This window comes from Drosophila subpulchrella, chromosome 3L, assembly GCF_014743375.2.
Source record: "Drosophila subpulchrella strain 33 F10 #4 breed RU33 chromosome 3L, RU_Dsub_v1.1 Primary Assembly, whole genome shotgun sequence".
In the NCBI taxonomy this organism is placed as follows: domain Eukaryota; kingdom Metazoa; phylum Arthropoda; class Insecta; order Diptera; family Drosophilidae; genus Drosophila; species Drosophila subpulchrella.
Genome location: NC_050612.1, coordinates 18,532,085 through 18,548,379, shown reverse-complemented (window position 1 = coordinate 18,548,379; position 16,295 = coordinate 18,532,085). Strand labels below are relative to the sequence as shown.

Here is a 16,295-nt window from a genome sequence, read left to right as displayed (position 1 = left end):
CAGTGCTTTGAAACGGGCTATCTTAATAGTTTTGTTTAAATTATTTTCAAACATAGTCATACTTAATATAGTAAGGGCATAAAACAACCAGATAAACATACATTTTTCCACAAAAAACCGAAAGATAGTAGGGGTAATTCCGCCGAAATTGCTGTTCTTAACAAAGAAATTCTCACCACAGTTCCTCTACCCGAAACCCTTCAAAATGTAAATGTAAGTCATTTAATAACGAAACCATTATGTAATCTTCGTGAGCTCATATGCTTTATGGAGCACATCGGCGAGGATATCAAATTGTATCCACAAGTCCAATTTAATTATAAGCTACGCAAGGCCCATCAAAGTTCCGATCCGATGCAGGTGCAAATGCAGAACCTTCGCAGTCGTCAGCGATCCGAGCTCATTTTCGGTTCCACATTATTATTATCCACGCTCCCAGTCCGGTTTGGTCGGGAATGGTATGCCGCCGCTCTACAATTCATTTGCAAAGCGTATCCAAAAATGCTGATGGGATTATTATATGTTGTTGATCTGGGACTGGGGATATGCGACGCGACTGCAGGTGGAATATCTCAATGCCCCGGCAGGTCTTTATCTTTTTAATGCCGTGGATTGCTTTGTGTTTTCGTTTCTGCTGCCCCTGCATTTCGGCTTTAAGCCTTAATTTATGTATTAAAAGTTAGAAATCCGTGTGGACAGGTGAATTTCGTTGACTGCCCTTCTCTTCCAGGTTCTCTCAAGGGCAGAAGTGTATAATTTAGTAAAGGTATTGGAAGTGGTTCATTAATAGTGCGGTGCGATATTGGAGGAACAGGTATATGTGAGGAATGGTATTTGTAGGAACGAGACAAATGATAGGGAAGATAGAGCAGTGGAGAAGAATCTGAATGAAACCATTTCCGAAGCGAATTACTTATAGCTCAAGATTAGTCGTGGTTCTAGGCAAAATCCCCTTCTCAATTTTAGACTTTCTATATCATCTATAAGCTATATTTGAAATCCCTTTAATCCATCCATCATTTTTAAATATTTTAATATTTCTTTTAAATTAAATACATTGTGATAAAACACCCTGGATAAACTACCGAAAATATAGCCAAAACTTCCCCTTAATCTTGCGCTGTTCTTTATAAGAATAATCCCCCTATGAAAGGTGTAAAAAACTCCAAAGCGAAAAACTTAATGCCCGAAACGAAATAATAGACAAAACCCTGCTCATTGTCATTCATCATATAAATCAGAATTCGCCGAGGGACGGACAGGACATAGAACTCGAACCAGGAACCAAAGCGTTCGATTGTATGCAAAAACAAAAAATAATGGAAACGGATTCGAATGGAATGGGTCTTTGGAATGGACATGGTCTGGTGTGGAATGCCGCAGGTGGCCGCCAGCAGTGGGCTCTGTCGCTCGCTTTTCAAGTGTTTGCCATTGCAGTTGGACAAATTTACATGCGCGCCTCGCACACAATGAGACGGCGGATAACCTGACCAGGTAACCAGGTAGCCGTGGTCCACGCTCCATGCACTGTAAAAAAAGAACTAGTTAAATTAATTACAAATATTTTCACAATCAAAGAAATCTAGAAAAAATGCTTGATATAAAGTTTTGTTCTTGAATAAACATTTTATTCTTGAATAAAATGTTTTTCTAAAAAAATTGTTTTGAAAACTTTTTTTGCAATTATCGAAAATTTCTCAAATTCTAAAGAAAATGGTGGGGCAAAAACCAAATTTCCTTTACACTTTCTCTTGAAGAACACATTTTAAATTAAATTTAAAAAATATATATGGCCAGTTTTTGATACAGAATAGATGCAGAAACAACTATTCCAACCAAATTCAAAATTCAAGAAAATAATTCGGCTGGAATTTTATACAAACTAAACCTAAGAAATATTACAAAAAAATATTTCTATCTTTGGATACAAGATAGATGCAAATCACTTATTGAGTAAAAACTTGTTTCAATTATGAAAGATATCGAAAACCTTAAAATAATATCCGTAGGAATTTGATGAAAGTTTAAAATTCTGGTCCTAGCCTATTATCAAATACACAAAAATTTTTCCGAGTGTATAGAAAACTGCTGGGTGATGCAGCAGCTACCTGGAATGTCCGGCAGTGGGACACACGTCGCTATTCAAATAGGTCGCCGACCGACTGAAGGCAGCCTGCAAATGCAAACGCAAAGGCAAACAGAAACGCATCATTTAAATGATGGAAAATGGAAAAAGGATGCTGGGCCGTGTGATTTCCGCTCTGGACACTGCTTTTTATCCTTTGTGAGTGCGGGAGTGCGTGAAAGGTGTCCGATCCTTTTGTTCGAAATATTTTAATTAAATGGACTGAGTTAAGCCCCGTGGGCTGGGGTAGCGATGGTTGTATTGGCCGGTCGGATGGATGAGTGCCGAGGCAAATCAATCAATTCCTGCCAAATGCGGTCAAAATGCAATGCTCAATTAAATAAGCCATAAAATGAAATGCCAAAGAGGGTACAATCACTTTGATGTGGGAAACACGGGCTACAGCGCGGCTTAAAGTTAAAATGGTTGCGTTTTTAAAAGCTTTTCGATTCGTATAAATTCCCAAGTGTCTCTGCCATTAGCAATTCATTTTCTAATTGGAGAGTGCGAAAAGATTGACTGTTAATCAAGTGAAACGCCGGGCTAAAAGCCCCAAAAAGTTCGTGATATTTCTGAGAAAACATGTTAGCAAAATGCATACTCTTAGACAAAATAAAATATACCTAAGTATGTTATTTTAGGTAAAACCTTATATATAATCTTACATTTTAAAATGAGTTATGATACTTAATGATACCTTTTAGAACGGATTTGTTAATAGTTTAAAAATACAGTTTTCTTGTAAACATGTTTTATTATTTTTCACACCCTTTTTAAATTACAGGCCCCAAATATTATAAATGTCCCTTTACTATAAGCATATTAATTTAAGAAATAGGATTTTAATAATTCAAAGTATTACTGCTTACATGTTGAATTCTTAGGGAATAATTAAAGCCAACTATAAATATATCCTTAGTTCCCACTCATAGCACAAAAAAGTATTTGATGGATAATGGAACTTGTATAAATTTGACATATTACGGATTATATAGAAGTTTTTATACAAGGCCAGTTACATAACACAGTCCAAACTCCCCAAAATGTGGAAAGTGTGCGAAGATAGGTGTCAAAAAGTTCAGAATGCCTGCCATCAACTGCTTCTTTTCTGTGCTAAAACTGCATATCCAAAAAGGTCTATCCTCCCAATTGCAGGTTGAGTGCCAAAATGCATTTGCATGCTGGGAGCACTTCAATTCTGGTGCTAAACTAAAAACGCAAAACGCTCAAAAAACGACTAACGAGCGAGCACCCGGGGATCCTGTCACCTGTTCTTCAGGTGAGCGGGTGTGGGTGGCTCATTTGCATGCGATTGAAAAGCGCGGAATCAAAGTGCTTGATATGAAAAGGTGGGGGGCACAAAGGAACAAAAAAAAACTAAACAAAAACAAGCAATTGGCTGTGGATTTTTCTGGCTGCATGTGAGTGCGGGATGTGCTGGCTAATTAAAAGCGCATCAAAAGCGGGCTGAATTTGCATAGCAAACGAAACGAATCGTTGCGAAAATTAAATAGAAATTGTTAGTTGCACTTTTTCCTTTTCACTTCGTCAAAGCTGCCAATGCCGAAAAAGTTTGTCATGAATAGCTGTCGTTAAAGGAGCGGAATTACGGAATTCTGGGCGGGCGGAGCCGCAGCGAATCGTCCAATAAATGTCAGCGGAACAAACTTTGTTCGCCAACTATTTTTATAATTAAACAAACTGATTGTGATAAGTAGGAAGCTGAATGTCGAAGTTGTGCCAAGAGCGCGGCCAAAGGTCCGGTCATAAATTGGGCAAACGTCAAAGTTAGCAGTGTAGTGCTTGTTCAACGAGCCCTTGAGACAACACAAGGACAAATTCAGAGCATACAACAAGAAAACTTAATGATGTTAAATATTTTTCACTGGTTAAGCGGAGTTTTGGTGAAAATTTTAACTTTTATTCGAAAGTAAAAGTACTAATTTGGAATATATTGAAGATAATATCATATTTATCTTTCCTGGCATGATAATTAGGAACTGTAATATTAATTTAAAAAATGTTCATTGGGATAAGTTCTTATGGTTCTTAGGGTTTGACTTTGGGTATTTTTGACAAACGCTAATAACTGGTTCTAATTTCAATACAAATTTGAATTTTCTTAAACAATCGCTTATGTATTTAGTTTTATACGAAATTATTGACGCGACTATAGTCCTATTACTATAAATTATTCTTTCGGTTATCCAACGTTAACAATTGTTAGGTACCACAGCAATTGGATTACTTTAAAAATGTTTTATTATGAATTATAAAGGTCTTCCGTTGATACCAGAATCAACCTTGCATATAGAGGTGCAATTGAAAATATTCTGCTAGTTTGCTGTGTTTTAAGCACAAATTATGCAGTTGTTAGAACACAAAATGGTACTTCGGTGTTAAAAGGTCCTTATGCATTTGTGCTAAGGCTACTCGTTAAGAATCATGAGATCTCATAAGTTGATCCGAAACTATAGCCATGGATATAATATGTAAGGTTTTTAAGAGTCTCTTGGATATCAAACCTCGATTCCTCCTTCTTTGATTAGAAACTGCAACATTGGAATCGGTTTAAAAAGGTTTACTATCAAATATGCAGGTCCTTGGGTTATCAACAATGAGCTTAGGCGTAAAGTAAACTATTCTGTGGCTTTGGCGGTGCTGGCCGCCGCAGCCGCCTTCGCCTGGGAGGCGTGGTGCTTGGCCACCGCCTCCTGCGCCTTGCTCAACTGGATGTAGCCCTCGTGGGCTCGGGATCGCAGTTCGCTCTCCACACTCTTGTTGACCGACTTCGAGATGACGGACTTGATCTTCTGGGTCTCATTGAACTTGGCCTTCTTCGCCTGAATGGGGGCATCTATGAGAAATGATTAATAATAACTAAGTATTTGGTATGATAAAACAACTTGTTGAAACTCACTTGAACGGCGGGTGAAGGCAGCTTGTTTTTGGTTTTTCTTTTTCTGTATGGATGCGGGCAGCTTTGCCTTCTTAAATTTTCCCTGGGGCATTTTTAAAATCCTTTGTTTATCAGTAAAGTAATATAAAAACTATTATATTCCGCAGCACGTTGTTTTGGTTTTGGTTGAGAGTGACCGTTTTTCGATTGCACCTATCGATAGCTTACCCATCGGTTGTACCGGGCTGCCAACCTGCTCTGTTACTTGGCGCGCTTTTCAAAAAACTTTAACTTTGTTCGCTTTAATTTTATTTTCGATTGCTGGCTCACTTATTTGTAACTTGAATTATTCAACATATATTTAAGGGATTCCTGAAGTCATATTCTGCTTCAGCAATATCCCTTTCGCTTGCTTTAAACTAAACACAAGGATTTTACAAATTTCAATGCAAAACTTAAATTGTTCGCGATAATCGTTTTAACAAGAAATCATTAACATTTAAAAGCGTTGAATATTGTTTATATGCAAGTTAAGTGGGATGCAGTATCCTTATTTACGTATGTATATATATATATTTATAAATATGGTATTTGTTTATTTTTTTGTTTAGCTTTTCCTCTACATTTTTGTTGTCTTTGCTCACTTGGTGATTAAACAGAGTTCTCAACGATCGAATATTTTGTTTCTTATAAAAATCGTTTTACAAAAACCTATGCATGTGTGTGTGTGTGTGTGTATGTTTGCGTGTGTTTGAATGTGGGTGTACAAATAAAACAATTAACTGTTCAGTTTGGCAACGATAACGCCAGTTACGATTAAACCTATTATCACAGCGATCACCAGGAGTATCAATATCTTGCGCCTGTAGCTCTGGCGACTCCTGGCCGCCTTGGCCAGCTGCGAGGTGCCATCCTCCACGTTGGCGGCCGTCTGCTCAATACTGTTCTCGATGAAGTCTGTGGAGAAACAGGGATTTTATTAGAAAAGGTAGGCAAAGATCAAAACATTGTTTTTGAGTTTACAGGCAATATGTATTACCAAGAACCCCTCAAGAATTATAATAGTAAAGGCAAGTAATTCTACTTTCTTATTTTCAAGTAACCCAATTGGCCTCTTTTTTGTTTAATGCTTATCAGTGCTTATCAGCTTGTGCTTATTCATGAAACAAAAGAAGTAATTGTTAGCCATAACATTTTGAATAATGAAAAACAAGTTCAAAATGAACCAATAAACAGGAAACGAAATTTAAGAGTATTGATAATGATAAGGGTTTTGAAAAATACTTTTTATATGACATGTTATTTTGATAAAGCCGAAATAAAAATTGTACTATTGAATAATAATGTACATTCAAAAACATTGTTTAAATCAATAATAACAATGTACTTAAATATAATCATTTGAAATGATTCATAATTTCTATCATTAGTTATTGTGGATTTCTTACACCCTGATAAAAGTAAGTTAGAAACAACTGATAAACTCTAGATATTCAGTTGCGCCAACGGATTTCTCCATTTTCACCTTATTGCATTTCTGTGGCTCCACAGAATATCGTAAACTGAGAAACTTAATTACGGTTTGTGGCTTGTCAACTTGTGGTTTTGTGAGCCCCCCTCGAAGGAAGGGGCTTGGCACGCATTCAGGGGTTACTCACCCATCTGCTGGCCCTGATCGTGCACCAGGCCACTCAGCTTGGTCATGATCTGGTTGACATCGATGATGTCCGACTCAATTTGCTCGACCTGTCGCCGGCGCTCGTCGAGCATGTCGTGCTCCTGCTGCAGGTTGGCCTGCTCCAGGCGCTGTTGCTGCAGCAGCTCCGAGCGGGCGTTGGCCTCCACATCCTGGTCGGCGAAGTGCTGGGCCTGCTGCAGGGTCTGTCGCATGGCCGACGAGATGCGGCGCTGTAGGTTGGAGTACTTCTCGACGACGCCGTGGAACTCACGCGTGAGCTTCTCCAACTGCAGCTTCTGCTGGCGATCTCCGTGGCGCACGACCGCCTGCAACCGCTGCAAGTCCTGGCTGGTGGTCTGCACCCGGGCATTGCACTTGGTGTTGATGGCGTGCACCTTTTCCCGCAGATTGGGCAAGTCCTTTGGTGTCCCAATCAGCTTCAGCTGCTTCTCCAGCTGCTTGGTGCTGCTGTGTATTGCAGTGATGTTGTGCCCGATGTCCTCGCTGAGAGACATGAACTCTGTGGGGCTGAAGCCCGAGGATCCGCCGGCGGCTGCAAAACTCACTTCGGGCGTGGAATCCGCCATGGCTCCATAGTCCCGATGGGGGCCACCGCCTCCTCCTCCTCCCCCTGGGTTGTTCAAGGCCTGGGACATATCTGTAAGTTCATATCTCTGTGAGTTCAAAGCGGGGGTCTCGGAAAATAGGCCGACATTTAATACCACTCTCGAGCAAACAGACAAATCCCTACAAATGATTCACAGGCAGTGTTGTTTTTGTTTTCGCCGCCTTTGTTGTTGTTGTCGCCAACTTATCAACATATGATGTTCACCCGTGTGTGTGTGTGTGTACCATCTGTGTGTCAGTGCATCGGTGTATGGGTGGGCAACATTTACGTGTTTTCTTCTTCGCATATGATTTGCCTCTGGGGGCGGGGGCTCTTCTAGGGCTTCCGCCCGACCAAGGAATACAAAACCGGGATTACCTGGTACTTACTTCAAAGCGAGTTCTGTTCCGTGGACGCACAATGTCAGCGCACAAAGCCTTTCACCACACAAAATACAATGATAATTCTGCAGCAGTGAGCAGTGTGACCGGAGCTTTTGTGGCGCGCGTTCTATCGATGCTGGGGGCGGGCTATCGATTAATTGGGCGCCAACTTGGGCCCCCATGCACCACAAGGAGGTTAAATTTAACCTTTACCTTGGGGTGGAGTAACCTATCTTTTTGGGAGTTCATTTTTTTACCATTTCAGCGATTTAAAAAAAACTGTTAAACAGCATATATCAAAGTAAAATAGAGTTCTAGAGCATATACGGAGGCGTAAAAGACTTAACCTATCAAAAACTAAATAAACCATCCCGTTGTCTTAAGGATGCAATCCAAATTTTACTTTCTGCTAAAAATCTATTAAAATAAAATGGTTCATCTCAAATATCAAACTAAAGAAATCGTTTTGAAGCTTTCAAAAAAAAAAACATATTTCATGGACAATTTCATAAATCACTTAGACTAGCAGTCTATGGCTCTTTAAGAAATCTGAAAATCATACCTTTCCAATTTATTAAAAACCTAGATGAAGTTTTTTATGACTACATAGAGATATTTATATTACCTACTGTCTGTCAATCCCACTGGTTTACTCTACCTTCGGCAAAAGAAAACACATTCGTTACGTTCTTGGCTTGTAATTCCGTAGCTTAACGTACAGAGTGTTATGCTAAAAGGTAAAAATCCTTAAACTCCTGGTTCTTAGTGGGTCTTGGCGGCCAGACGCTTGTCGCGCTCCTCCGAGATGCTCAGCTTGACGCCCTTGCCCTTGGGCAGGGAGATGTAGGGCTTGTTGCCCTTGCCAATGATGAACACGTTGGTCAAACGGGTGGCGAACACATGGCCCTGGGAGTCCTTAATGTGCACAATGTCGAAGGATCCGGGGTGACGCTCGCGGTTGACAACGGTGCCGACACGTCCCAAATTCCTGCCTCCGGTGATCATGCAGAGGTTGCCTGAGGAGCGATAAAAACATTCGTTAGTTGGAATCAAACATTTGATTTACTTAATGCGACTGTCATTGCACGTAAAGTTACTGGAACGACTGTGGACTGCCGAATCAGAGACCGTCGTGACAAAAAATGCTCTTGGCTTTTTGTTTTTGAACCACGCAACTTTGACAAAACGTTTTGTGGTCTTCGAACCAGCCAATGAAAATCGCCTATAATAATTTTCCTTACCGGAATCGAACTTGATGTAGTCGGTGATCTTGCCGGTGGCAATGTCGACCTGCACGGTGTCGTTGGCGTGGATCAGGGGATCCGGGTAGCGGATGGTGCGACCGTCGTGTGTCACCAGGAAAGGCACTCCCTTGGCGCCCAGCTGGTTCTTCTTGACCTTGCACAGCTTGTACTGCAAGGGAGAACAAGAAATGTTGGTTACTATAAAATCATAGTCATTGTAGAAGACTTAAAAGGCACTATTGCCTGTACTATCCCTATATATACACTATTATTCGGATGTAATTGCACGTAAAAGTTACTGAGACGACTGTGGAATGCCGAATCAGAGACCGTCGTATCAAAAATTGCTTTGGGCTTTGATTTGAACCAAGTAACACATGGCAACAGGCGAAAATCGGTCTTCGACAAAGCCCACAAACAGTAATCCTCCTTCTTAATTTGAACGGAAAAGGGGCTATAATTCTATAATTACTTTGTAATTGCACGTAAAAGTTACTGAGATGACTGTAGTTTGTCAAATCAGAGACCGTCGTATCAAAAATTGCTTTGGGCTTCGTTTTGAACCATTTGACGCACTATCAGAAACGCAAAACGGTCTTCGACAAAGCCCTTTCAGGCACTCAAATATATTAAACATTTCATTCACAATTGGTAGTTTTCAATTATGAAAAGGGTATTGATAGAAAAGCGAGAAAACGAGAACTTATGGAATGGGCTAGAAAAATTGTATATTAAAATGTTCTGACCTACAAAAACTCGGATGGACGCACTCCTGATTATAAATAGATCACTTTGGGAGGAACTTTCCATAAGAATTGATAACTAACTAACCTAAGTTAGGTTAACCTACGATTTTATAATAATAAAACTAAATTTGAGATATAAACCACGCACTCCTGATAATAAGTAGTCCTCTAATAAGGGGAAATTTCCCTAAAAGGGTACCAATAACTCACCTTGGCCTCCTCGGCGGAGATGCGGTGGATGGTGAAGCGGCCCTTCACGTCGTAGACCAGACGGAAGAACTCACCGGTCTTCTCGAGGGTGATGACATCTAGAATGGGTTGAGAGAGGCATTATTTCAGGCCAGATCCTGGGCAATCCTTTGTAGAACTCACCCATGAAGCCAGCGGGGTAGGTGGGGTCGGTGCGGACCTTTCCGTCGACCTTCACCAATCGCTGCATGACGATCTTGGTCACCTCGGCGCCGTTGAGGGCGTACTTCAAGCGGTTTCTCAGGAAGATCAGCAGGGGCAGCGACTCACGCAGCTTGTGGGGACCGGTGGATGGACGTGGGGCGAAGACGCCTCCCAGCTTGTCCAACATCCATGCCTTGGGGGCGGCTAAACGCTTCAAATGCTTCTTGGGGCCACGCGCCTGTAAAATAAGTCGGTTTTAGTTGTGTTCTCTATAGTGCAGAAAAATCAGGAGATTATGACCAGCATATAAGTCACGGTTTCTACTTAATTCGCTGGCAGACCATTCTCTTCAAAGTACTCACCATGTTTGATTCACAATATTGAACGGGCGATCACTGCAATTAAAGAAACAAAAAAATTGTTAGTTTCGGTTAACATTCAGTGAAAAATCTCCCTCCCAATAATGCCGATGAAGATTTTTTTGTACGCCGGATAACCCTTCACATATTCGTTCCACAACAACGAATGTTGATGTTCACAATGAAAATTGACAAAAATGTATCTTAAGAAACAACACGTGCCGTCCCGTCGAGCAAAGAGCCGGAAAGGCATAGAGATTAATGAGAAAATTACACAGGTATCCAATTTATTAGCAACGAGGCACGTGTTTCATCAACGCAAAATCGCAGCGAAAAGGAATCGGTAAGAAGTAGAGTTTCCACAGGTGGGTAGATATAATGTGGCTGCGTTGGTTTGCCATGATAAAAACTCTCAATAATTTGACGAAAATTCATTTAAAAAAGAATAACACGTACCGTCCGTCGAGCAATACAACAGGAAAAGGAAGTTAATTCAATGCAGTGTGGCCAGCCGCCTAGCCGGGAGAAACGAAAAAAATACTAGATTTCGGGCAAAACTATAAACATGTTTGTAAACGTCGACGTTTCCACCTCTAACCACATCCCACGCTTTGCCAAATGCATCGCGTAGGTTAGTATCTTATTTAGATCATCTTAAATTTCTTAAAGTATTTAGCCTTCTACAAAAAATAACAGCTTGGTGAGTGAAAAAAATTAAAAAATGTTTTATTTTTATGTATAAGAACTTTTAATCACAAGAGTAAATATCGAAACCAATCCACCATTGATTATCTAATTTATTCACTCATGATTGAACGTCATCCTTGTAAAATTGGGGACTTCCAGTTGGGAACCGTTATAGCTATGAACCGAATGTGTAAAACGGTCAATACTTTAGATTTTGATATCCCAAATAAATTGACTCCATGTACTCCAAGTAAAAACCCTTGCGAATAAAGGACAGCAGCAATTCTCTAATACACTGATATGAACTTGACCTTTTTCTTTATTTACCAACTGGCAAGAAGCTCAACAATTTTTAATTGTATTATTATACACTAAATTAATAGTTATATCCAATCCAATTCAATTGTTAATTGCAAACGTGTGTACGTATGGAAACGCGTCTGCGTTGCCTAAAAATCAAAAATACCGAAAAGTGTTAACTGGACTTAAATTGAATGAATGCCCCAACTCAAATTCGAGCAACGTAATCGAAGTCTCGCTTCCTGGTCACACTAAGAAATACCACATTTTGCACGGCTGCATTGAGAGCGAGCAATCGGGTTACAAAAACACATCGGACTTATCGGATTTCAAAAATATCAGTTATATCTTGGTAATTTTACAATTGTGTTTATTTTCTCATTTAGTTAATGCCCCTCAAACACACAATTCGCGCTTCAGGCATTATTAATTACATTCTGTAAAACCTACTTATAAATTAAACTGCGGCAACAATACAATTTGCCAAACTGTTTTACGCTTGTTTATGTTCTCCTTGCTTTGTTTTTGTATTTTATGCTTTTATACGGGAATTTATGCATTTAAAACCACTCGGGGCTGAATAGTTATAAGGGTTAATTCAGTTTTTAATTTTTTTGTACATAATACAAACTGTATTCGTTCGCTTAATTGTTGGCTCGCTAATTTAGTCGCTACTTTTCTTGTTTAGGCGAAAGAACTTAACGTTATGTGAAATACATTTTAAGAAATACAATGTATGCAGTTAATGAATGTATAGTTGGTTTAAATGTATATTTCTATTTTAATGGCTACGTACGTCTGTCTGTTAGGGCGAGCGATTCTCGATGAGGGTATGAGTTGGGGGTCAGAATTTTGGGAGTAAAGAGGGCAATCATTCTCGCATATAGTCTGTCGTTCAGTCCAGTTTCTTCATAGATTTGAGGGCTCGTTCCCGCAACTGCTTCTCGAGGTCCTCGTTGATGACCCCCGGTACGGAAGCGCCCGGCAGCAGTAGCGGCAGCTTGCCTGTGTTACCATTTCTCTTGGCCGCTCCCGACGGCGGCTGCTCCTCATCATCGCTGCTGCCCTGGGAACTGCTGTCAGCCCGCGATTTTCCGGCACTGCTCTTCCGCTTGTGCTTCTTATGCTTCTTGCTCTTCTTGCTGTGCTTCTTGTGTTTCTTATGCTTCTTCCGCTTGGACGAGGCCTCGGAATCGCTGTCGCTTGACTCCACCGCCTTCTTGGTCTTCTTGCGCTTTTTCTTGGGCACATGCTCGTCCTCCGAGTCGCTGTTTCCGTTGCCTGCCTCCACGCCCTCGTCCCGACGCGTCTTCTTATGGTTACGCTTGCGGCTGCTCGTCGACTCCTCATCGCCGCTGGACGTTCCCGCCCGCTTGGGTTTCTTGTCCGAACGCCGTTTGTCCTTCTCTCGTTCTTTTTCTTTTTCCTTCAGAGCCGCCGCTTCCTTCTCTTTTACCTTCTGCTGCTGCAGCTTCTTCTTGAGCCTCTCATCCCCACTGGAGTTGTCCTCGTCGTCACTCTGTTCGCTGCTAGATGAACTCTCCGAGCTGCGTCGCGACTTCTCCTTCGACTTGCCCTTGGCCGCCTCTCCACCCGGTGGCTGCTTCTTGCGACGCGGCGGTTCCTCACTGTCATCGCTGTCGGCGCTGCTATCCGAGCTGCTGCTCTGGCTCTGGTCGCGGGATTTCTTTGGTGCCGCTTTGGCAACGGCTAGTCGCTCGTGGGGCTTAAGGAAAGGCGAGGGCGTGCGGGACAGACTGGCGTAGCTGCTGCGCCCGACCGGAGCCTCGTCCAGCACAATGATAGTATCTGGCTTTTGTGTCGTCGCCGCCACTTTGGCAACGGCTTGTCGCTCGTGGGACTTAAGGAACGGAGATGGCGTCCGGGACAGCACAATGATAGTTTCTGTCTTGGCTGCTTTACGCTGCTGCTCTTCGCGACAGAGGTCGATAGTGTTTACTGCCGGGCCAGTGTACTCCACCGAAGAGCGGCCTGAAAGAAGTCGAGACCACTTTTTTATTACCCATCTTAAAGACGATAATTTTTCAATCACTTACCAACTGGACTATATCGTTTGCGACTGCGCCGTGAACTTGAGCGACTGCGGCTTCTTTGACGACTCTGGCTGCGACTGCGGCTGCGTCCGCGCTTCTCCGGCGGACTAGGGCTGCGCTGTCGTGGCTGGCGTCCACCTGGTGAGCTACCCGATGACGAACGCCGATTTCTGGCAGGTGGCGGGTTGTCCCACCGATTCACGTGACCGCCACCGGGCGAGCTGCGCCGTTCTCTCGAGTTGGGGCGACGGTCGCGCGAGTTTCGACGCTGTTGCGGCGACGAGAAGCGACGTCCCGGTCCCTGATGCGGCGAGAATTGCTTGCGGAACGGTTGGTTCTGCTGCATCGGCGACTGGCGGTGGTCGCGATTATAGCGATTCTGCTGCGGCGATTGGCGCCTGTCGAAACGACCCATTCCACCGCCGCCTCCACGTCCGCCGCCGCCAGGACTATGCCTGGCCTGCCAGTGTATGCGACCGCCGCCGCGGAAGTTCGGTGACCCTCCCCGATGCTGCCACATCTGGCGATGGCCGCCGCCACCCCGTCCACCACCACGTCCGCCGCCTCTGAAGTTCATCATGGGCGACCGGCGACGATTGTTAAAGCTAATTGGAGAAATGAGCAATGAAACATTAGCTAATACTTAGGTTATTGGATTACAAAAGGCACTAACCGTCTTGGGGAGCGAGAATACCGCATGGGCGAGCGTGATAGTCGCCGGGATCTCGACCTGCGTCGTGAATTGGAGCGCTGGAAGCGATTGCCGCCACCACCGCCATTATCCTGTCGCATAGGACTGCGTCCGCGGGGCGAGAAGCGTCTGCCGCCTCCTCGGCGATTGCCCCCTCCACCACCGAACTGCCTACCACGATCATTTCCACGCTCCACCGAACTGGCGGAGTCCCCGCGATTGTTGCGGTACTGCCGCTTGTTCTGCACACTGTTCTTGTTGCGCCGATGCTCGAAGTGATCTTGATTGCGCTCCGGCGACAGGGAGACGCTGCTGGAGCGTCCTCGTCGGCGGCTACGACGCGAGGAGCTGCGGGAACGTGACCGCTTGGCGCTGGGCGAACGGGATCGGCTGCGAGGCGAGCGAGATCGCGACCGCGATCGGGAGCGCGACTTCTTCTTGGACGCCGGCGGCACCGGCGACGACTTGTCCGCCGAGTGGCGCCCGTTGACAGTCTTAGCGGGTGTGGGCTCCCTCGAGCCCGCCTTTTTGCCGGATGTGCGCGAGCGGGAACGCTGGTTAGAGCGCGAACGTGGCCGTCGGCTGGTGCGCCGCTCCCTGGACGCAGGTCTGGCGGCCGAGGAGGAGCCCCGCTTTCGGATCTTGGCCGCCGCATTGGCGGCCGCTTCTCGGGCGGCACTGGGCACCGAGCCGTTGTTGTTGGCCGGCTTTGGCGAGCGGGATCTCGAGCGGGACTTGGAATTGGATCGGTCACGCGGGCGATCTCGCCGAGAGCTGGCGCGCTGAGAGCGGGACCGGGATCTCGAGCGGTCCCGCTGCCGCTGCTCCTCCTCCCGTTTGAGTATCTCGTCCTTCTTCTGCTGTATGAACTCCGCGGGAATCCCCGAGTCGCTTTCCTGGGCGGAGAGGAGCAGGGCCCAGAGTTCGCCCATGAATTGGCGGGCATTCCTGCCGTTCAAGAAGCCCGTCATGTTGATCTGCATCTTCTTGGGGCACGGATACTTCTCCTCCTCCAGCTGATTGTAGACAAACTCAACGACCACGTCGTCCTCGATGTGCAGAATGTCGGTGATCTTCTTGCTGATCCACGGACGCAGCACGTCCAGTTTCACCTTGGACATGTCCACCCGCTTATTGAGGCAGTCGCCGAACTTCATTTGCTTCATCAGCTTCTTCTCCTTGTCGCTAAATCGGGTGTCCTGCTGCTGGTTGGTGCCCTATTTATGATTTTTGGGGGGAAAAGCGGGCATTCGCAGGACATGGATGTGCCAAAAAAGGGGGGAAAAAAAGCGAATATGTGATGTGAGAAAAACCGTTTATCGATTGGTTATGCGGGGGGGGGGATGACCCCCTTTCGCTGGGCCTTACCGTGAACATCATCTTGGCTGCGTTTTTGTGAGTCTGCTGCGGGAATTTCGGTGCACTGCCGCCAATTTGTGGCCCCACTTTAGGCCAGGCACATTGGTTTTCTCGGGGCACGAAGTCGACTTAAAAATCCAATAAAAATATGTAACCCGGCACCACGCAAGTCGATTGTCTACGGAAACACACACACACTCGCGCAGCGTCTTTTCGCCGTGCGTATGTGTGATGGCCGGGGATGCGATGCTTTTCCCCCGAATTGAACGGTATCTTCGCACTCCGCTAACGCGTTTTTCAGTCGCTTGCACCTGCCGTGTTGCCGGAAACACCTTTTGTGCCAATTAGCGCGCAATTTCGCTGCACTTTTTCTTCGCAAAATACAAAATATGTTCGTGAAAACGGTCTGCGTTAGTGATGGCAGCAGCGGCCAAAAACACGAGTATCGGCACGAGTGCACAACTATCGAGTGCGAATGCCGGCGATAGTCTGGCAACGCCGCGAAAAGCCAGTCGGGTGGCAATCCTCTTTTCGGTTTTGACCGCGATCGTTTTTTTTTTCTAATTGGTTAAAATTTGAAATTCGAATTCCTAATTTATAATTGGAAACGTCTAGTACTTGCCCCTAAATACCCAGTTTCATAATTTTTTACTATATTTTAAGTAGTCAGTATGTCTTGTTTCCTTCTATCTTTATTTTAATAATTAAAAGTAACGGGTAAGGGAATTATAACTTCAATAAAATTTCAAATTTCAAAATAACCATAGCAA

General features: G+C 44.1%; 4 protein-coding genes and 3 non-coding genes across 7 annotated transcripts; all 7 read right to left on the bottom strand.

Annotated features, from left to right (window-relative positions):
- Positions 1–4,369: 4,369 nt before the first annotated feature.
- Positions 4,370–5,225, bottom strand: LOC119554064. Its single transcript, XM_037864805.1, has 2 exons — positions 5,046–5,225; positions 4,370–4,982 (listed from the first exon to the last, which is right to left on the bottom strand). The coding sequence occupies exons 1-2, from the start codon at positions 5,134–5,136 to the stop codon at positions 4,765–4,767; spliced, it is 309 nt and encodes a 102-aa protein (XP_037720733.1). The 5' UTR covers positions 5,137–5,225; the 3' UTR covers positions 4,370–4,764.
- Positions 5,226–5,516: 291 nt separating this feature from the next.
- LOC119554062 (syntaxin-12) lies at positions 5,517–7,838 on the bottom strand. The gene is made up of 3 exons (XM_037864804.1): positions 7,699–7,838; positions 6,683–7,360; positions 5,517–5,981 (listed from the first exon to the last, which is right to left on the bottom strand). The coding sequence occupies exons 2-3, from the start codon at positions 7,356–7,358 to the stop codon at positions 5,803–5,805; spliced, it is 855 nt and encodes a 284-aa protein (XP_037720732.1). The 5' UTR covers positions 7,359–7,360; positions 7,699–7,838; the 3' UTR covers positions 5,517–5,802.
- Positions 7,839–8,374: 536 nt separating this feature from the next.
- Positions 8,375–11,001, bottom strand: LOC119554868 (40S ribosomal protein S4). The gene is made up of 6 exons (XM_037865950.1): positions 10,891–11,001; positions 10,438–10,470; positions 10,055–10,313; positions 9,893–9,990; positions 8,934–9,105; positions 8,375–8,708 (listed from the first exon to the last, which is right to left on the bottom strand). The coding sequence occupies exons 2-6, from the start codon at positions 10,438–10,440 to the stop codon at positions 8,455–8,457; spliced, it is 786 nt and encodes a 261-aa protein (XP_037721878.1). The 5' UTR covers positions 10,441–10,470; positions 10,891–11,001; the 3' UTR covers positions 8,375–8,454.
- Positions 8,766–8,907, bottom strand: LOC119555744. Its single transcript, XR_005219934.1, has one exon. It is a non-coding gene; the product is annotated as a small nucleolar RNA psi28S-3327 (small nucleolar RNA).
- Positions 9,211–9,353, bottom strand: LOC119555742. Its single transcript, XR_005219932.1, has one exon. It is a non-coding gene; the product is annotated as a small nucleolar RNA psi28S-3327 (small nucleolar RNA).
- Positions 9,408–9,550, bottom strand: LOC119555743. The gene has a single exon (XR_005219933.1). It is a non-coding gene; the product is annotated as a small nucleolar RNA psi28S-3327 (small nucleolar RNA).
- Positions 11,002–12,008: 1,007 nt separating the features above from the next.
- LOC119553669 (serine/arginine repetitive matrix protein 1) lies at positions 12,009–15,958 on the bottom strand. Its single transcript, XM_037864182.1, has 4 exons — positions 15,535–15,958; positions 14,149–15,383; positions 13,479–14,080; positions 12,009–13,413 (listed from the first exon to the last, which is right to left on the bottom strand). The coding sequence occupies exons 1-4, from the start codon at positions 15,544–15,546 to the stop codon at positions 12,317–12,319; spliced, it is 2,946 nt and encodes a 981-aa protein (XP_037720110.1). The 5' UTR covers positions 15,547–15,958; the 3' UTR covers positions 12,009–12,316.
- Positions 15,959–16,295: the final 337 nt, after the last annotated feature.